The sequence below is a fragment of the Dicentrarchus labrax genome, unplaced genomic scaffold (assembly GCF_905237075.1).
Source record: "Dicentrarchus labrax unplaced genomic scaffold, dlabrax2021, whole genome shotgun sequence".
Taxonomy (NCBI): domain Eukaryota; kingdom Metazoa; phylum Chordata; class Actinopteri; family Moronidae; genus Dicentrarchus; species Dicentrarchus labrax.
The window spans coordinates 28,161,900-28,183,829 of NW_026136706.1; the positions used below are offsets into that span (position 1 = coordinate 28,161,900).

At 40.1% G+C, this 21,930-nt stretch overlaps 2 protein-coding genes across 3 annotated transcripts in view; both read left to right on the forward strand.

The window, feature by feature from the left end:
• LOC127365353 (uncharacterized) overlaps positions 1-21,930 on the forward strand; it is a 131,692-nt gene that overhangs the window by 88,885 nt on the left and 20,877 nt on the right. The window lies entirely within an intron of this gene.
• Positions 1,043-21,930, forward strand: part of frzb (frizzled related protein) — a 30,506-nt gene continuing 9,618 nt past the window's right edge. The window contains exons 1-5 of one of the 2 annotated variants that reach the window (XM_051403373.1): positions 1,048-1,429; positions 11,257-11,505; positions 18,634-18,669; positions 18,969-19,028; positions 20,590-20,655. In XM_051403373.1, coding sequence (XP_051259333.1) covers positions 1,225-1,429; positions 11,257-11,505; positions 18,634-18,669; positions 18,969-19,028; positions 20,590-20,655 — 616 coding nt within the window. In that variant the 5' untranslated portion in view covers positions 1,048-1,224. Of the gene's footprint in view, positions 1,430-11,256; positions 11,506-18,633; positions 18,670-18,968; positions 19,029-20,589; positions 20,656-21,930 lie in introns of both variants that reach the window. The other variant, XM_051403374.1, reaches the window with a different exon arrangement.

The window sequence follows — 21,930 nt, forward strand, 5'->3', positions numbered from 1 at the left end:
GTCTTTAAGTGTGATTGTGAGATGCTATCTTAGCATGAAGACTGAAGGCAGGTGGTAACAGACTCAGAGTCTTTGGCTCTGGGCTGCTAGTACTTTCAGGTAAATGCTAACATCAGCATGCTAACATGCTCACAATGACAATGCTAACATGCAAATATTTCATAAGTTGGTTTAAGAGAATTAGCCAGAGAATCACCAAAATTCCTGGAACAAAATGTTCTGACAATCCATCCAATAGTTGCTTAGAAGTCCGGACCAAAGTGGTGAACTGACAACCTGAAAGACATTGCCCCTTACAAACAAACCCCTTACCTCACACAAACAAATGGCTCTGTCTCACACACACGCATTGCAATGCTACTGACGTAATGCACAGGTTCATCACACAGACCCATTCTTCTGTAGCACTACACAGCCCTGAAACCCCTCCAATTCATCTTGGACCTGGCTCCCTGGTGGCCATTATATAGAATGCAGCTTAAAGACACTTCCACGCTGGCTTCATTTACAGACTCACAGACCATCCCAGAAGCTCTATGATATGTAGTTAGAACGAGCTCATGGAGCAGCTACATCATTAAATTACTGCTGTAACAGTGACACATCAGTATTAACATTCTAGTAATGTCAGATAGAATCATATATCAATCACAGGGGGCATTTTACTGCAGTACAAGTAGGCTACTTTTACTTTTCTAACTAAAAATACTTGTGTACCTTTACTTAAGTATAATTTAAAATTCAGGACTACTGTAATGAACTAGGCTATTTTTATATTATTTTATTGGTACATAAGTAAATGATGTGAGTACAAAGCACTGATTTCATGAACTGTAATGACACAGCTTTTAACGGCTTTACTGGTGTTGACTTTTCATCTAAAAGGAATCTATCTTTTAGCAGGGAGGATAAGAGGAGAGGAGAGGAGAGGAGAGGAAAGGAGGGGGGAAGAAGAGAGAAGACAGGAGAAGGTAAAGGGGGAAAGAAGAGGAGAGGTGAGGAGGGGAGTGGCAGAGAAGGAGGGATAGAGGAAGAGGAGGAGGTGAAAAGTCTGAATAAGAAAGCAGCTCCTCCCGCTTCCTCGAGCTGCCCGCAGACCGGACAGCAGCGGCACCAATCAGCAGGAAAACCACGTCCTTATTTGGATTAAACCCACCGTGAATGAGTGACACTCCACCGGAGCACCGACACTGACTTCAGCATCCCCTCTCTCATCCGACCGACATGCTCTCCCCGGGACTCTCCGTGTCTCTGCTGGCCGTGTCCTGCGCGCTGTGGCCGGCTGCGGTCCGGGCGGCGTCCTGCGAGTCGGTGCGGATCCCGCTGTGCCGGTCCATGCCGTGGAACATGACCAAGATGCCGAACCACCTCCACCACAGCACACAGGACAACGCGGTCCTGGCCATCGAGCAGTTCGAAGGACTGCTGGGTGAGTTACTGCCAGTCTCTTCACTAATGATCCCGCTAATTAATTCGTTAATGGACTTAATTAACCCTTCTTAAACAGACATATTGTGCCACCAGCTCAAACTCATTGTTACAGGTAATGTTAGACCTATCCAGATCATATACATATTTTGTTGTGGTTTTATTTTTTCACATCTCCTACTTTTGTTAGGCAATTAAAGTTTATTTACCATCTTTCAAAAAGGCAAATTCCCACAATTTATATTGACATAATAGCCTACCTAAAAGGCATTCAGGCTGCAGTAGGTAACTTTTATTAAAATAACTTTTTGTCATATTTTCTGAAACGTTCAGTATATCCTGACAGTAGAACATGAGACAGATAATATGTGTAACAATCAGCTTCCTCTGGCTTCTCCTAGTGCTCCTGATGGGATTTGCTAGAATTCGCTGGGCCTGAACGAAAACAACCAATCAGAGCCAAAATTCTGATCAGTTGTTTAAATCTTTGTTTAAGCAACAGTGCCTAAAACCTAATTGGTTTCAGCTGGGCAAGAGTCTCTAGTTAACTGTAATTGTAACGTGAATATGTTGGGTTTTGAACTGACTATTTTCTGACAATATGCAAAGCAAATGATGAATGCATTCATAAAAAAAAAACCCTACAAACATTATTTAATAGTAAAAATAATCATTACTTTCAGCCCTAAAGTATTTTATGAACTAATAGCATAGCCTAAACAGTAGACGGATCATGACAAGCATTAGCATATTAATTATAATTTATACATCATTACTATATAAAATGAATTAATGTATAAATATATATCAAAATATATTCGATGGTAAAAGTGGCTCCAAAGGGTAAAAAAAACTAAAGGTCTGATATTTTTGAATAATGAAATTCTTTTTAATTTACTCCTTTACTACTGTCACTACCAGGCAGCCTCTGAGGCATCATCATCCTCCTCAGTGCCATCAACTGCTTTAATGATCAACAGAAAGTAAATTGGCAACCATTTTCATCATCGATTCATTGTTGTTCTTCTAGCAAAAACACCAAATATTTTGTGGTAAAAGAAATAAAATCTCTACATACACAGAGTTTTGGTTTATTTGACTTGATTTTGAGATATCTGTCTCTGAGTTTTCACCCCATACAGTGAATATGAATGTGAGACTAGCAATAGTGTCTCTGTTATGTTTTATAATCAATAGAACACACCATCAGCAGATTTCAGTGAGACTACTTTCTTCCAAAGAAACATGAAAATAGTTCACAGTAATGGGGACAAAGTTTCTGGGAAGAGATGCTGTTGTTTAATATTTTCACTGGATACTGTCACATTACACTACCATCCTGCCTGTTTTTGTCTCTGATTCACTTTGATAAAATCCAGGGTGACTGACAAATTTGAATTTAAGTTGCAACGTAATCTCCTGGCCAGCTCCAGCAAACTCACAGATCAGAGTTTGCATTTGTTTAACTTTTACCGTGTGTGATGATTGGCCAATAGAAACACTGATGCGCTGTATTAGGAAATTAAACTTAGTTTCAAAGACAGCAGATAGACCACGTTGGCTTCACTTTTCAGACCCGGAAGCTCCGTCCATTTTTTTATATATATATATATATATATATATATATATATATATATATATATATATATATATATATATATATATATATATATATATATATATTATCAAATGTCTGGATGGACGACAAGTAGGGTTTTACTTAGAGTGACCCTGGACTATGGGTATCCAAATCTCAAGAAAACATTGATTGGAAATCATGTCGGTCAAACGACACATATTTTGGAGGCATGGCTATTTGCTGAAAATGTAATGGTCATGCGCAAATTGGAGCCATGTTGTCACCATTTTCACAGCACAGGTGTATTGGCACTAGTGTGCTTGGCAACAGTAAGGGTGGTGTTTCCAAAAGATTGCACTATAAGAAAGGTTTTTGTTTCCAGGCCCCCGAAATGGCCTTATCGTGTGAAAAAGAGGTCAAACTGCAAGAAAACTTTAGTTTTAGTTTTTTTTTTTGCAAAAATGTTGTATACAGGGCCTAATACATCCACACCATTTAGTACCATGTAGAACAATGTGAAAATAATTCATTCATTTCACAATATTAACAATTAACAATCATCAAAATATACTTAAAACTCTGAAAATCATACTGGAACCACTGTACCTAAAGTAAATCAGGAAATCAATATAGGACTGTGCGTGAGCTAGACAGCTTTTTCAAGCCACTAATGTGAGGATATCGATGATTATCCTGATAATGGAACGATAAACTTTTCTGTTTTTTATTGTGATAGACGATAAAATTATCCCATCCCTGGTACCCTGATAGCTGGGTGTGGTCACAGAATCACAATAAGACCACACCTGATCACAGCTGCGATGGTGTGTGTATTGACTCAGTGAAGCTGTTTGCCCTCATTCTAATATCAAAGCGTAATTTATAACTAAGAAGTAGCAAGGTTTTACTGCTCCTGTTTCACCTCTGAACACAGCCAGCAGGTGTCATAGGCAGTGTCCTGCCTGGGGCTTGACTTTGTCCCCACAGATAGGGCTTTTCCACCAACGGGGAACCAGCTCCGTTCTCGTTCAAAAACCTCGTTTCGAACCATTTGCATTTTGACCAAAAACAAATTGGTTTTGAAACTGAAAAGTTGGTTCTCAGCTGGAACCAAAAAATATCAGGTTTTCCTTTAGAAACAAAGTGGGCATGTCATATTCTACAGGTTGTTGTGCATTGTACATTGTTGTTTATGCATCTGATTATGGTTCCACTCAAAAGTGGTGGAAACACAGGCTGGCTCAATAGATAACACCAAGGTTCCAGGAATCTTGAACAGAACCTGTTGAAGAACCAGAACTAATTTGGTGGAAAAGGGGCCAAAGTGACAAGTCATTTCCAACAGATTCCAGATTAATATCTACTGGAGGAATAAAACGGTTTGCTGCTGGAGCTGTGTTGGATCTGGTCTGAACCTTGGCAGCAAACCTCAAACCATCAGTTCACTTAAGAGATCACGGAACATTTTTTTGTGGAAGCCATTATTCTGATTGAGTTTACTCTAAAAGGGAAACATTGGCTCCTATAGCAGCAGTCAGTGACAAAGCAGCCATATTTTGAAGAGTTGGTCAGAGTTTCAGCCCACTGTTGGTTTGAATATAGCCCTGATCCAGAACGGTCTTACCGCATATCCCTGCCCTGGATAGTTACTGAAGGAAAGTAAACATTTCAGTCACTAAGGCTTTCATAAAATTAGTTATAGGAAGGATGTTGAAACTGTCTGAGCACTAACTCAAAGGCAACTGGATGAACATCAGTTCAGTTGTCCAGACAAAATGATAAGTCCAGTTGTCAATTCAATAGGGAGAACTATCTACACATATTATTTACCTTATTTACTAGCCTGCTGACTTTCTTATTAGATCCTGGAAAGGTGTCACAATGTAAAGGCTCATAACATGAAAACGGTTGAAAACTGGAAATTGAGATCAATTTCTTCTTGTGTCTGACTAATATATTCAATTATTAAAATTTTAGGACAAGTTAAAGCAGCAAATTCTCATACTCGAAGAGCTGGAACCATCAGATATTTAGCAGGTTTTGCAAAAAAGAATTCTGAAACTTTAACTTTCACTGACATAGATGGGTTGTTTTCGTTCAGACCCGGTTGATTTTTTTCACATACCATTAGGAGAACTAGGAGGAGCCAGAGGAATCAGGTTTTTTCACAGATTATCTGTCTCATGTACTACTGTCAGGATATAGTGAAAGTTTCAGCAAATGTGACAAAAATATTTTATAACAATTAGTTACTGCAGCTTTAAAGGACAATTCCGGCGCAAAATGAACCTGGGGTTAATAACACATGTGTACCGAGTTGGTCCGTTCTCTGGGATATGTTTTCATGCTAATCGACCGTGACCGGTTTTAGCACAAACCGCTAATTAGCTTATAACGCTAGTCAACAGGGCACAGAGTAACGTGAAAAGAAATCGCTTTTTATACCACTAACAAGACTCAAAATAACACCACACTTACACGGTAGCATAATGAGGGCCCCTACCTATAAACCGAAGCATTGAGAACTTTGTAAGTGTACAGACAGTTTATTAAAAAGATAGTTTAGAACAACAGTAGCGTTCGCGTATACAGGCGGGCGCCATCTTGGGAAAACAGTCAGGGGTTAGGTCATTCATGCAGATCAATGATCAAGATTTACAGCTGGCGATGTGAACTAAAACAAACGTAATTTGCTCAATATATCAGAAATAATCACATCGATGTAAAACACAACTTGTCTAGTGTACTTACTCAGTGGACAACTGTCCATCTGGTCCCTCCGGTATGAGTCGCTGCCTCCAATTTATTTTCGGGACATGGGAAAAAGTTTCGAGTACAGCTCTGTTTATCAGAGAGAGGAAATCTTCAGACTGTACAAAACACTGCGTCTCTTGGGTGTCGCAACGCAACAGGTCCCACTCCGTGCAACACAGGCAAACACAGATATATGTACAATATATACAAAATAAATATATAAAGAATAATCAAATTAAAAACAAATTAAATAACAAACGTCCTGTAGAAATTCCTTGGACTGGATGGCGATCGTGTGCCGGGATGTACCGCGAAAAGACCAGAAACTGCGTCAAAAACAGCGTTCGGGTCCGAGTTCTAATACGTTAGCTTCACAATGTCCGCAGGTACACCACCAGTTTCCCGAAGTACGAGGCTGTGTTGCGGCATTGACTACCGGTAGCTCTCTCTCTCTCGTAGCCCTTTCACGGAGCTCCCGCAGCTCTTTGTCTGTATATTCCGGCTCGAAAAGATAAGGACGTCCATCAAACTGAAAGGGTTCGTTGTCGATTCAGTTGAATAATCCGCCATCTCTTTAGTGTGTATCCTGTGGAAGCACTAGTCTCTGTTGCATTCAGTGCTTCTCTTATGCGCTCAGTGCTTTCTTCCGGCAACAACGTTTCCACAGAGATGTGAAGTGAATCTCGCGTGAAATGTTGTTGCCGGAAGAAAGCACAGACGAAGAGCTGCGGGAGCTCCGTGAAAGGGCTACGAGATATATATATATATCCCAGAGAACGGACCAACAAACACGTGTGTTATTATGGTGCTATCCATTTGTCCCGAGTTGGAAAGTGTAAATCTTGCAGCTATCTCGCGACATTTCACCGAGACACACCCCCCTTTGGTCATTATTTCAGCCGTCCAGCTCGCGACTTTACGAATCCTACTATGGCCACGCCAAGTCCCGCCCTATGCCTACCTCTGATTGGCTTACTTCCCTCCCCCGTTCCTTTTCTCCCCCTTTGCTCTGATCCTAGTGTCTGCCTTTTCCCCTGTCTTTCTTTGTTGACCTTTGTTTGTTGTTGTTTGTTGTTTGTCTTTTCAATTCTAACCTCCCCCACTACTTGCCCTAACCCTAACGTCTTCTACCCTTGCCTAAACCTAAAATCCCTAACCCCTCAGCCAGCCCCGGACCTTTGACCCCTCACCTCGTTGAGCTCAGCCAATCAGAGGTAGGCATAGGGCGGGACTTGGCGTGGCCATAGTAGGATTCGTAAATTAGCATCCAGCTCGGGGTACCTCACAGTACACCGAGCTAAACGAGGACGAACGTACGACCCGCAAAACAAAGATGGCTGCGCCCATATTGAGATGTATTTTCTTTGTATTTGTACTACGTTGGTCGTTTTAATGACGATTTTAAATGCTCTTACACACTTGTTTACATTGCTGCTTTAGTCCAGTCACCAATTTATGCATTGCACGGTGTTGTTGTGCGTGCAATACAATGTAAAGTTATGTAGCTAACAATAACACTAGCCTGCCACTGCCCCTGGTGGCTCGAGACAAACGCGACAGCACTTGTTGAAATTGAAATAGGCGAAAATGGCAAAATATTATTGAAATGTAAGACTTGCAATAACAGAATTACTTGAAATGTTAGTGTTTCTGTAGAAAAACATTATTATTTCACATTGAGCTTGTTATAAGTGTATGCTAAAAAAGCAAGAAAATATTTCATTGGCATTGTGGTTTTCAACCTAAAAGATGGAGGATTTTCCACATAATCTAATGTGTATAAAGAATAACATCTGAAATCATTCTTTTTATGATTAATTATCCGCAGTTGTATTTATAAAATCAAACTTCATTCATGGAGAGAAATCCCAGGAAAAGAGTGATTATATTACTGGGAATAAATGTTCAGAGGATAAGCTGCAACCCTAAACATGACCCTTGTCATGCTCACTGTAGAGCAGAACATCATATCACTGTGTCAATATCATACCTGCACACTTCTTCATGCCTTCTTCATTGCTTATCATGCACGGCCCTCCTCCTCTTTCTTATTTCACAACTGCTTTCAACTAAAAAAACAAAAAAAAGAATTCTTCACAATCTGCCAAAAAAATATCTATTTTGATTTGTTGTTTACCATACCATACCATACTCACCATATGCTTACACACACACTGTTTTACAATGTAAGGATTGTGTTCACTTCCAAGTCAGTGATTTCAAGGTTACCTTCAGAGCTCAAACTGCTGATGTGTGGGCAGTACAACAGTTGGAAAGGAAAATGTTATCAGAACTGAAAAATGTATAGATACAACTCAAACTAAAACAGAGGTTGGAAAAAAAGGCAAATCGTGAACAGTACTTTGAACTGGAAACAAGTTTTTAAGAGTCTACAGTCTACAGCCACACTAGCAGCTAAATGAGGCTTTACTGGCACAGTGGTATTTTGACCTACATGCTAACATGTGGATGTTTAGCAGTTACAGTGTTTACCAGGTTAACCATCTTGGTTTAGCATGTTAGCACACAACTGCACTTAGGTATGCTATGTGCTAGGCTCTCTATGTTAAAATTACAACCACATTTTGATGATGGTTAAAAGATAAAATATGAATGTCTGTCCAGCTGCACTGCAGGCAAACCCTTGTTTCATGGTCTCAAAGGTAATAAAATACACTGAGTCTGATGCATCTGATCATTAGATACAAATTAGTCTGAATGTTAAAAGTTAACCCAAATATAAAACATATTTTCTCCCCTCTTTCTAGTGGCATTGAGCCATACAGACAGATTAGGTCATAAATTGTAAAACCAATACCATGGGCATCAATAAAAATTGTGCCACCCACAGTATTATAAAATGCTGAGTGAGTTTTGTGTATTATATAAAAATATTTAGACTAATTGGAAATGTATCATAATATTAAAGCTGCAGTAGATAACGTTCTAAACGTTATAAAATTAACTTTTTGTCATATTTTCTGAAACTTTCACTATATCCTGACAGTAGTACATGAGACAGATTGGTTGTTTTGGTTCAGGCCCGGTGGATTCTTACAAATGCCAAATGCCAAATGCTGTTGCAGCAGCTTTAAAATCATAAGCTAATAATGCTGCTCTGAAAATCTGCACGCTCTGTACATACACTGTCTGTCTATAAATTGTATATGTCTGTCATACTGAAAGTAGTTTTTACAGTGTACAGTATGTCTCCAGTTTAGGGTTGTTCCAATACCAATGCCAGTATGGGAAATTTCTCTGATACTGCCTATAATGCAGATCAGATATTGGCAAGTACACATGGCTGTGCAACGATACAATACCACATAATTTATTCACTCTGAAACAGGACTCTGCTACTCGCCAGTGTCAATCATAGCTCAGGTTTTGGAATCACAATCAGAAAGGAAAGAAACTGCATCAGAACATCTCTCCTTCTGTTTCTTTTTCTTTAAATTAAAGCAAGAGCAGATCTAACAGTATGGCTGTACACTTTTGTTTTATTTTAAATTTTATTTGTATAGCGCCAATTCATAACGGAAGTTATCTCAGGACACTTTTCAAATAGAGCAGGTCTAGACCGAACTCTTTAAAACATTATTTACAGAGACCCAACAGTACCACCATGAGCAAGCACTTGGCGACAAGGGCAAGGAAAAACTGCCTGTTAAAAGGCAGAAACCTAGGACAGATCCTCCGGCTCTAGGTGGGTGGTGGTCTGTCTCGACCAGTTGGGGTGAGAGAGAGAGAGAGAGAGAGAGAGAGAGAGAGAGAAACAGAGAGAGAGAGACTGACTCCACCAGGATCGATAAGAACCTGCGAGACGAGAAAGCACAAGAACTCCGGGTAAGAAGTGAAGTTAGTAACATGCATTAATGGAACATGAATGAGTGCAGAGGAAGAGAGGAGCTCAGTGCACCATGGGAAATCCCCCGATAGTCTAGGCCTATAGCAGCATAACTAAGGGATGGATTTTGTAGCTATACTCTAAGAATCCATCTGTACATAGTCCATCAATTGATTATCAATTGCATCTGTAATGCGTATTCAATAGAATCATATCAATCACATTTTCATTCAAGTATTCACATATAAACATATATGAGTGGACAGACATGGATGTAAACTGTGTATGTGATATGTGCTGCTTATTTGCTTTCTGTCCTTATGCCAAACGTTTCTTAATTTTTAAAAGAAACTACATCTAATTCTTAATTGCTAGTGGTTTTCTTTTTTATGCACATTTGCTTCCTATTTCAGACACTAGTTAATTAACTGCTTATAACATAACTCGCTGAGTAATTTTGTCCCATTAGATGGTTGTTTTACACTTTAAAGTTCGCTGCTTTTTCTAACAGAACCTGTCAGTATGCTAATAGGTTAGAAAATGTGGTTATCCTATGCTTGATGTATTTCTTTTATTCCAGTGAATAATTGCTCAAATGTCACTGTGCATTTTATGAAGATATTTGAATTACAGCTGCAGTGTTCACATTTATTATGCCATGAGTTAGCTGTTAGATAACTGTATCCATCCTTAGGATGTGGTCATAGACATTAGTGTTCTGTGCTGTTTGAACTTGAACTGATCTCAGTGGTTAAATGTAAAGCAGAATCAAATTTAAAGGCATGTCAAGACAACCTCATTAACTGCCAAGAAATCATATGATGCATACACGCCTGTCATACATTTAGGTATTGGCTGAACTTGGAGCACAGCTGAGGTTGGAGGAGTGAAGAGGGAAAGTGGCAAGGCAATGAGCTTTAACCAGAAAAATGCCTTAATGAAAGACCTACAGGCCAAAACCAGGAAGCAGTTTCAGGTCACAAGTTCAAAGTATTTTTGTTACTTCATTGTGAAGCTGTGCAGCCAAACCTCAGTACTTATCTGCAATAAAAACACAGATCTGTCCCAGTGTTTAACTCTTTCTGCTCCCATCCTATGGGAAACATGCAGCAGAATGGCAGTCAGTACTAGTCCTGCGTGTGGGTAACAACATGTCCCTGAACGTATGGTCCCTTTACTGATGTAAGAGAATGGAGCAGTTCAAATGAAACAGCCCTTAGCAAATAAGAGGAAGTACACGTTTTCCTGGCTTTGACCCAAAAAAAGGCTTAGACTGAAAAGCCCTCTTTCAAGCTGCAGTAGGTAACTAATATGAGACAGATAATCTGTGAAAAAATCAGGTTCCTCTGCCTTCTCCTAGTGCTCCTAATGGCATTTGTAAGAATCTACTGGGCCTGAATTAAAACAACCAATCAAGAAAGATAGAAAGATGCTCTGGGTTGGTTGATTGTTGAGTTTGTTGGTATTTGATGACCTGGGATTAAGACTCCACGAACTATCTTTCTTGGCTCTGATTGGTTATTTTTGTTCAGGCCCGGTGGATTCATATGCCATTAGGAGTACTAGGACTGTACCAAGCATATTCTCACTGTTTGGTTAGAGAAACAGTCCTGGTAACACCCCTGTCTATGTGTTCCTGCTTGTTCAGGTACTGGCTGCAGTCCGGATTTGCTCTTTTTCCTGTGTGCCATGTATGCTCCTATCTGCACCATCGACTTCCAGCATGAGCCCATCAAACCCTGTAAGGCAGTATGCGAGCGGGCCAAGTCGGGCTGTGAGCCAGTGATGAAGCGTTACAACCACAGCTGGCCCGACAGCCTGGCCTGCAGCGAGCTGCCGCTGTACGACCGCGGAGTCTGTATCTCACCTGAGGCCATCGTCAAGGCAGAGGGACCAGGTATAACTATGTTTATCATTTGTATTATTATTATAATCATCTTGTTTTTGGAATTTCGCTTCCGTCCAACAATTAATGCTGGTTGAGATTCAGAGCTGATTTTGGAACTTTATCTCACCACACGCTCCATGTGGTAGCTGTTCTGGTGCTACTAAACAGCTGCTAATGTACTTTGTGTTGAGACTGTTTTCTCAACTGTTTTTAAGCTCAATATTTAACTTTTAGCTTTGGCTTTTGGCCAACATGGACAGGAATATTCTTTGGAAGTGCTCTGAAGAAATGGACATTTTAAAATCAGCATAATTTCCATGACAAATGGACAATTGACATCTCCTGATGCAGATTATTTGATGTGATTAAAACGCACCAGAAGAAGCTACATACTGAATGAAACTTCAACAGGTGAGATCAGGGATGCTGGAAGTCAAAGCACAGTTGGGGGTGCTGTGAAAAGGTCAGTCTGTGTAATAACACAAATAACATGACACAATAATAGCATTAATCCAGCATTAATATTGACACAATAATATTTAATGCTGGATTCAGGCATATGGTAGACAGCAAACTTTCATGTTAGCAGATGAGAGCAGGAATGTGAAAATTAGGTGAGGCTGGCAGAGACTACCAGCAACGCTATAGGTAGACTACATTGCTGTCCAAGGTTAAAATATTTAAACTTTTGCCATCCTCTACAACGGAATTTATACCCTGATGTTACCTAGCTCCCTCAAAACACCAAACTCCATCAAAACATGGATAATCAGGAGAAGCTAATAATTAAATAATTACATAAAATAATGTACATGTCACATTAAAATGTATTTAATATATTTTATTAAATTCAATTTAATTAAATCTTATTTGTATAGTGCCAATTCATAACAAACGTTATCTCAGGACACTTTTCAAATAGAGCAGGTCTAGACCGTACTCCTGAAAAAATTATTTACAGAGGTCCAACAGTTCCCACCATGAGCAAGCACTTGGCGACAGCAGCCAGGAAAAACTTTTAATGAAGGAGAAATCTTGAGGAGACCCTGGCAACATATTGTCATGTGTGTTTAATTTTGCAGTCCTACCATTGCATCTAACTGTTTGTCTTGTGCCACCCAGGGGGTGTTGGTCTGTCTACCATCTGCCTGAATCCATGTGAATGCAGCATAAAGGATGTGCGATATTCATGTTTTCCGTAGTTTCTCCCTCAGATGAAATGAGTGAGTTGCAATCTACAGCTCAAAATCGCCACGCAGCACTTTCTTCCTGTTGCCAGTAGGTGGTGCTCTCAGTATTACTGAATCTTATCACATAGGCATGTTCAAGGCGGGACTCTTATCAGACAAGCGAAGTTTGGTGCTGATTGGACAATGTACACTGAAGTTATAGCGAATTCGGCGGGACTCAATCACTTATCAAATATGTGAAGTTTCGTTGCAGTTGGATCATGTACGCAGAAGTTATGACGAATCCCTCTTTCATGGCGAAGGTTTGAAATTGGATGCCATGCCACGGGCACGATGTTCGACGGAATAACGTAAATAGCACAACTTTTAATGGTGAATGTGTTTAGATGGCTGTGTCCAAATCTGAAGTCGGTCCAATAAATTCCCTAGGAGGAGTTTGTTCAAATACAACGTATGCAAATTGCCATGAAATCCAAAATGGCCCTGTTGGGTTTCGGGTATGGGTCCAAGAGGCTTTTTTGGACGTCTTGGCATGTTGGACGTGCCTACCGAGTTTCGTACATATCGGTGCAACGTGGCTCCGGGGCTGCTTTTTTAAAATTCTGTAGGGGGCGCTACAAATACGACAAAGACGATTTTTGGTATGGGGGCTACGGGCACCAGTCTACACATGCCCTGTGAATTTCATATTCATAACTATTACGGTCTTCGCAGAGTGATATACACTGCCACCAGAGCGCCACCTAGTAGCGGATTGTTGACACATTTATTAGTGAGCCTCAGCGAGCCATGGGCAAGCATCCTACCAAGTTTAATTTTAATCACACATGCCAATGCTGAGATATAAACTTCTTCATTTTAAAGAGCGCCACCTTGTGGCTATGGCCTGAAATTGTGCACGATGCCTAAGGAAGACATGAGGAACTATGGACCCAAGCTTGGTGGCAATTGGACCTACCAATGTGGAGAAATGTTACACTTCCTGTTTTTACCAAAATCTATAGGAAGTGCTAATTTTATAATGGGCTTATTTTTTGAAGTATGGAAACTTTTTGAATCATGTTTTTCCAGGACGGTCCCCAGATGCTACGTGTAAAATTTTGTGTGAATCGGACAAAGTGCATAGGAAATACACGAAAAAGTAGTTTATGGACATTTTGGGCTCTAGCAAAAAAAAACTCCAGGCGAAAATGAGCGTGGCCTTTATGGGGAGATTCAGCTCGTTCCCTAATTAAAGATGCAAGCAGCGTTGGGCGGGACCTCGCACTCCATGAAACTCGGAGCATGCTGCGGCTGCTGAAGTTGTGAGGATGTGTTCAGGTTGGGACTGTTACAGAATATGTGACGTTTAGGGGAGATTGGACATTGTACACTGAAGTTGAGTACTATCTGTTTATGGTGAATGGTCAAAATTCAACGCAACGCCACTGGCACGCCGCTTGACGGAATGTCGTAAATTGCATAACTTTTAATCATGGATGTCTTTAGATTGCGCTGATTAAATTTGAAGTTGATCCGGATAATTCCCTACGAGGTGTTCGTTCAAATACAAGGGGAAAAATCACAGAAAATGAGCACGGAATTCAAAATGGCTGACTTTGATGCCACGCCACGGACACACCGTTTGACGGAATGTCATAAATAGCACAACTGTTAATTATGAATGTCTTTAGATTGCGCTGATTAAATTTGAAGTTGATCTGATAAATTCCCTAGGAGGATTTCGTTCAAATACAAGGCGAAAAATCACAGAAAATGAGCACGGAATTCAAAATGGCTGACTTTGATGCCAAGCCACGCACACTCCGTTTAACGGAATGTCGTAAATAGCACAACTTTTTATCATGAATGTCTTTAGATTGCGCTGATTCAATTTGAAGTTGATCCATGAAGGAAGAACACCAAAAAGTAATTTTTGGACATTGTAGGCGAAAGTGGGTGGGTCTTATGTGGGGAGATTCAGCTCCATTCACCGAACGCGTGGATACAAACTATGCAGAAGTTATTAGCCTAAATGCATTTTTTATGATAGTAGCGCCACCTAGTGGCCAAACCGAAAGTGATGCATAGAATATAAAGTTTTTCGCCAGGCCTGACAACTTTGCCAAATAAAATTGACTTTTGGTATATGTTCAGGGGGGCAAAAACGCAGTCGAAGGTGAATAGGGAAATCGAGCAATTACATTAGGGACCTCTGTCCCTAATAATAATTGCTAGTGAAACAAGAGGGTCCTTGCACTTTTGTTAGTGCTCGGTCCCTAATAATAGGTGAAGAAATCGAGCAAAAACAATAGGGACCTCCAGCGGTCGCTGGCTCGGTCCCTAATAATAATTCCTACAGGAACAATAGGGTCCTTGCACTTGAAGGTGCTCGGTCCCTAATAAAAGAGAGGGAATGTCAAACACAGTTACTTTTTCCCACACTTATGGGAATGTGGTCCGATTTCAAATTGCAGGAAAGTGAGATGACATGTTATTATACCATGGTCTAAGTGGCTGCAGTGTGTCCATTAATTCCTGATGTAGGACAAGTAGTCAAGAAGTTCCAGTGAAACTGTCTGTTCACCATTCTGAATTAACGCGCTGAAATAAATGAAATGAAAACTATCTGTATCTTATTTACAACACTGAGTGTAGTCCTTCAGTCCTTCATTCTCTGAACAACACAGGATGGCAACTGCAACACACAAGCCTCTACCCTGCCCCTTTGAATTATATGTTTGATACTCTGTATAAGCAGTCCTCTTATATCCCACTGGCTATTCAACTTGCTACTTGAGGCTGCAGCTGACAGTAAGTTACACATGTCCTATCATTTGTTCATGAAATTTGATATTGATTTGGGGACAATGACATGGATAGCTAGTTAGTCTTGTTTATTTTATTTTATTTAATGTTTATTTTTCAGGGACTATGCATAATACATGTATTGTACCAGAGATAGCTAAAAGCTAATTTTCAACTGTTGTCCCTGGATGGAGGCCACTAGTGCTGCACAGGTTACAGAAATAAAAGATCAGTAGTGATTCAGAACCTTGTACTTTGTTAAAAAAAAAAAAAAAAAAAAAAAAAGCCAAAATAAAACACGTTATTAGGGGCGGCTGTGGCTCAGAGGCAGAGCGGGTCGTCCCCTAATCGGAAGGTTGTTGGTTCGATCCCCGGCTCCTCCTGTCACATGTATACGAAGTATCCTTGAGCAAGATACTGAACCCCAAATTGCTCCCGATGCTGTGCATCGGTGTATGAATGTGTTAGTTTCTGTTTGATGGACTTTGCCATCGCTGACTGAATGTGTGTAAACGGACGAGTACAGGTCCATAAGCAGAATAATGCCCTTTGATGTGTCCATTATAAGGACTTAATGGACTCCTCGTCTGGGATTATCTTTTACAGGCTGATTTTTGAAAATTTTAAGCTGACTCGATTTAAAACTAGAATCTTGTAAAAATGGTCTTAAATTAGAGCTTTGATTGGGCCCAAAAACTCAGGCCTGGCCCCACCCCAGCATTAAAAAAAGGCTGAACCAAACCTAAACCACAGAAGCAGTTTTGGGCCCAAAACCAGCAGGTCAGGTCGGGCAGAGAATCAATCAAGCCTTCCTTAAATATGCCCTAAATACCTACATACATGATATCGTTCTAAAAGACTGTTGCTAAATCTAGCACATCCCAGGTGAGTGAATTTGTATAGTACCTATCGTCAACACAATTTTTTGTTTATGACGAAAATAAATACACTTTGTGAAAGTTAAAATGTATGTAATTAACACAATGAATCATCCACAGATCAGTACAATATATTAGGATTTTGAAACAATAACATACAATATTTATGTTTTTACCTGATAGTGATAAGACCAAACTTTACATAAATCCCATAGCAAAAATATGACCTACTTATTGAAAAGTGAAATATAGAAAAAAACCTACCGTAAATAAGTCAGTCTATCATTTTATAATGATAACAAGTTTGTGGAGAGACAACAGGTAGAAGGAGGACCAGTACACAGAACATCTAACATATATACTATTAGTCTAATATCAGCAATTTTGTTAATGATATAAACTTATTAACGCCTGTAAAAGTCTTAAGATGCAGGGTACTTCTGTAAAATATATCACTCTCTTCACTGAAAAGCATCAGGAAGCAGTTTCCCCTGCTTAGCTAAGCCTTATTGGTGTTTTTAAAATCATGTTTCTACTCTCAGCAGTTTCTTTCTGCTCCCTCTTGACCAGATATAGCGTGAGTCATTTCCCCTCCAACTTCACTCCCACTGACTTTCTCAAAGAACTCCTTGATACATGTGGCCCACCCATTTTACACTCAATAAAACCCTCACTGTCCTCTGCTTCTTTAAACAGGCCCTGGACCAAGAGCAAGTCCTGAAGAAAAAACTAATCTCAATCCCCTTGACCTCCTTAACGATATACCTACGTATCTCTGAGCTGCCCTGGCTCGGCTCAGCTCAGCAGGTTTTGGGATTTTCCCTGTGATTTGTTGATTTGCTGAGGTTCAGTCAGGGTGGATTGCTCAAGTCATTCCAGTGAATGTTAGTGGCACTCCAGTCAGAAGGTCACTGTTCTAAAGTAGCCACAGTTCAATCAAATCCAATGAAAAGTAATCTTTGCAAGTGACAGCGGGTGATGAGTAAACAAGACTATAAGTTGCTGGTTACTGAAAACTAAAAACTCATAACATCATGTTGTCAATAGAGTTCAAAATCAACGAATTACCACTAGTCAGTAGGATTCATCCTTTGGGGACCATGAATGTCTCCCAATTTTTTGGGGCCCAGAAAGCGTGAAAAACACCCCTATCTGTCCCTATCTAGAGCCAGTGATTGGTCCTTTCTAGGCTACTGTAGAAGCATGCAGTCCAACATGGCCGATTCCATGGAAGGTGATCCATGGCGTCTGTGGATAAAAACAATTCTTATTTTCAGGTAATAAATAACACATTAATGAAAACATAGTTATGCATATTATATTCCTGCCAATAGATCTTCCTTAATGTTATAGACTGGACCCATAAAACTTTAACTAAATCAACGCTGACTTTTGGTTTCACACGGGAGATGAACTCCTGTGTCTCTTGGGTGTAGTCCTGTGTTTCTTTGACCCATCTGTCCACCCCAAACACTTCCTTACACAGACTTTGTCGCTTTTTCCACTACATCACCTGATGCGAAAGGGTTACACTGGAGTCAGATGAAAGGGTACCTTGTGCATCTGTATGAATGAGACACAGAGGGACATGACAAAACATTGGTACTGACTCCCAAGGAATGAGAATGGGATGTCCAGCTGGACGCACCCAAAAAACATATTAAGAGAGGCGTCCTGACCAGATGCTTGAATCACCTCAACTAACTTTTTTCTTTGTGAATAAGGGTGGTACGAGCCCATTCTGGATGTCTGTGCTCCCCCCTCTGTCTTTATGGATGCACCCCAGCCAGCACTTTATGGTCATCAGTTTTACCATGAGAGTCTGATACAGCATCCACATCACGGATGACGCTGCACCAATCCACCTGTTGATCCTCGATGGCATTCAAACGGAGACCCGGAGATACTTGAATTCCTTCACTTGGGGCACCAATTCACTCCAAACCCTTAGGGTAAACTTTACATCCTATAACTCCACTACTGGTAAGGCTGTTACAACAGCTAAATAATCAGCAGTTGTTTAGTCTGTCCAACGTTCCCTCACATTAATGGTTGTAATGAACACTGCGGCCCCTAGGGGACTTATGAGTGTCTGGTTAAAAGACGATTCAGTATTTGTTCTTCTCTTGTTTTCTGATGAACTGTGCTGGTGTCCTAAGCATTGCACCATTGTGTCAAACTGCTTGAACATCTTCCCCTTTTCCTATTGCACAAAGTCAATAAAAGGGAATGTGTGTTCTTTCTGTTCCGACACTCACTGGTGCCTCTCTGTGTCTCTGTAGATCCATACTACCAGGACCCAGCCAGATGTAATCCAGGTGAGGCTGACCTTTGACATTCTCTCGGCCCAAACTGTAAATGTTTTCCTATAAGCTAGCCTGTTGTATCAGCTGATTGATATACATTTTATCAGATTAGACACATCATCTAAAACAGCGTTTGGACCATTTCCACAAATGACAACTCAACAATGCAGCCAGTCAGTGACAGATGCTTCCGGAAACCGTATTTCTCTCTAACATGCGGATGTGCATCTGAACACAACCAGTCTAGATACTAAAGTTTATCTTGAGATTTGCTAAAGAACTGATCTATTCTGGATTTGACCCTCTGACAGAATCCAGTCCAGACTTTCCAATGGACTCCAACAACCTCCACTGCAGAGGACCAAATGGAGGTAACCTTTTAGTTAACCTGTCTCTACCTCTGTTCCGGTTCAGTCTTCTTCTCCTTGGAAGGGCTTGTTCTTTAGAGAACTGAAGGTTAAAGGAATAGTTCAACATTTTGGGAAATACCCTGAGAATACTGAGTCATATGAGAAAACAATACCATTCTCATGTCTGAGCTAAAGCCAGTAGTCTATTAGCTTACCTTAGCTTAGCACAAAGACTGGAAACAGGGCTACATCTGGCCTTGCTCTGTCCAGAGGTAACAAAATCCGCTAGTAATTACGACACTCAAAAAATGGTAGGAAGTAAAGCGAGTGCATTAGGTAGCAAATGTGTAAGAGATAACGCCTGACAAGGTGTCCACTATCAGGAAAAAAATAAAATTAAAAAATTAAAATTAATTAAAATGTTATATTTGTGTTATGTGTTTTGCAATCAGCTCCATTTTCCATTTTCCAGCCATCTCATTGTCCCCAAATCAATATCAATACTTTTTCAAACAAGTTGAAGGGAATGTGTAATTTGCTGTTGGCCACACCCTAAAGTAGTGAGTTGCATAGCAAATGGAATGTGAGATGATCAGAGTATCAGTAAGTTCAGAAGGGCAGTACACCATCCTGTGGTGTTCAAAGGATGAGGCACTGAAGGACAGTGTTGTAAATAAGATAATCAAATTTTTTTCCCCTTTTAATTTACTCATCAGGGTGTCTGCATCCAGCTGGTGCCAATGCTGTGCAATATTTTTTTAAATTTTTTAATTTTTTTTACTTTATTGATCCCAAGCTGGGAAATTGCAGAATTTTTAGAATGGTGAACAAACAGTTTCATTGGAACTACTTAAGAGGTGTTCTATAACAAAAATTAATGGACACCCTGTGGCCAATCAGAATGGAGTATTCACCCATACCATGGTATAAGAGAGTGATGTCAGACAACGTGGTAGTATCTTTTATAAATCTGCCAAATGTCTTTTGCCAGAAAGGCAAACAAATTTAAAGGACCACCAGTGGTAGGATTTAGTGACATCTAGCGGTGAAGTTACAGATTGCAAACAACTAAGCTCTGAAGTGTGTAGTACATACTACTTTGGCCAAGAAACATGCTAAAGGCCCCATCTACAGCCAGTTTGGTTTGTCCGTTCTGGGTTACCGTAGAAACATGGTGGTTTAACCTGTGGCGCCTGTAGATAAAAACAGCTCCTTCTGAGGTAACAAAAACACAATGATTTCTATATTAAGGTGATTATATACTAATATATACTAATATAAAATGCATATAAAATTCAATTTGTGCCAGTAAATCCTCCTATATGTTACACACCAAACCTTTAATGGATCTGTTGCTATGTTTTCCACCCTCACACAACCAACAACCACGTGACTGAATTAGGTTCTGTCTTGAATTACAGTGAACACTCACAAGCTGTAAACTTCTTTCCTGTCTCAAGCAGTCATCCCATGTGATGTGAATCAGTCTGGAAACAAAGACTTTTAAGGAAGCAGAGCCTGAACGGTTTTTGTTTGTCTGTTCCCATGATCATCCACTTTGTGTGTGTTTATGTGTCATTAGATCGCTGTAGATGTAAGCCAGTCAAAATGTGTCAGAAAACCTACCTGAGGAACAACTACAACTACGGTGAGTCACCTGGGACTTACTACAGTTTTTACAGTTAAGAGAAGATCATTTCAGAGGTCAGATTACTTATTAAATTAGACACAAAAAAAGCTAAAAGGCTAGAAAAGCTTTTCCAGATGATTACAGTGCACAGGCATGATTTGGCAAATCCAACAGAGATTTCCATATGGACTTGAGCCTGCCAATGCTTCTGGCAACAGAATCCATTTAGGGAAGATTTTAGATTTTTTTTCCAGCCATCATTTAAAAAAGCTCACTTTAAAAATATTCACATATAATTAAAGCGGAGGAGCACGGTGGCATGTCAGGGGGCACAACAAGGTGGTCTTTATAATTTGACTGCTGATAACAACCTGTTACAACACACTGTTTGTGCTTGTGCTGCTTCCTCCTCCATCTCTGCAGGTTCCACCTCTTCTGGTTTCTTAGTGCCATACTCGCAATGCTGTCCCTGTTCCTGTGCATTATGTTAATTTCAATTCAATTCAGTTTAATTTTATAATACAATATTTGTATAGCGCCAAATCATAACAGAAGTTATCTCAGGACACTTTTCAAAATAGAGCAGGTCTAGACCGTCCTCCTAAAATTATTTACAGAGATCCAACAGTTCTCTGCTCTGTTGCTCCTGAAGGTTTTGTTGCATTTTCCTCACAGTCTCACACTGCTTAAATTCAGTAAGGGAGCATTTTCTGAAAAAAACAAGCCATATTTCCATTTGTAGCTGGTGGTTTCAGCTGCTGCTGTTGGGTATCTTGGACAGTTACGTCAATTGCCCAGGAGACAGTAGGTACTACACTAGGGAGACAGTGACTGAGACAGACAGGATGGACCAAAGTTACTAGTGTTACTGGCAGCTGAGGGTGTCTCAGTTTCAGTTGTTGGAAAGAGGCAGGAAGACAGAAAAAGAGTTTAACTGTCCATTCCAGTTTCAAAGAGGACAACTACGAGACAATTAGAAAATTCAAACAAAGGTGTAACAGCTCACAGAAATTTAAAACATCTAATGGGTCCACTGGATCCTTTTTAATCCAAAATCCACTTTTGGGCACCACAGAAACATACAATTATCCAGCTGCAGTAGGTAACTTTTATAAAAATAACCTTTGGTTATTTTTACAGAAAATGTCACTATATCCTGACAGTAGTACATGAGACAGATAATCTTTGGAAACATCAGTTTTAGGCATTTGCAAGTCCACTGCACCTAAATGAAAACAACCAGTCACAACCACAAGGAGTGTCTAACGTTGTGTCAATCACTCCACATGCTGT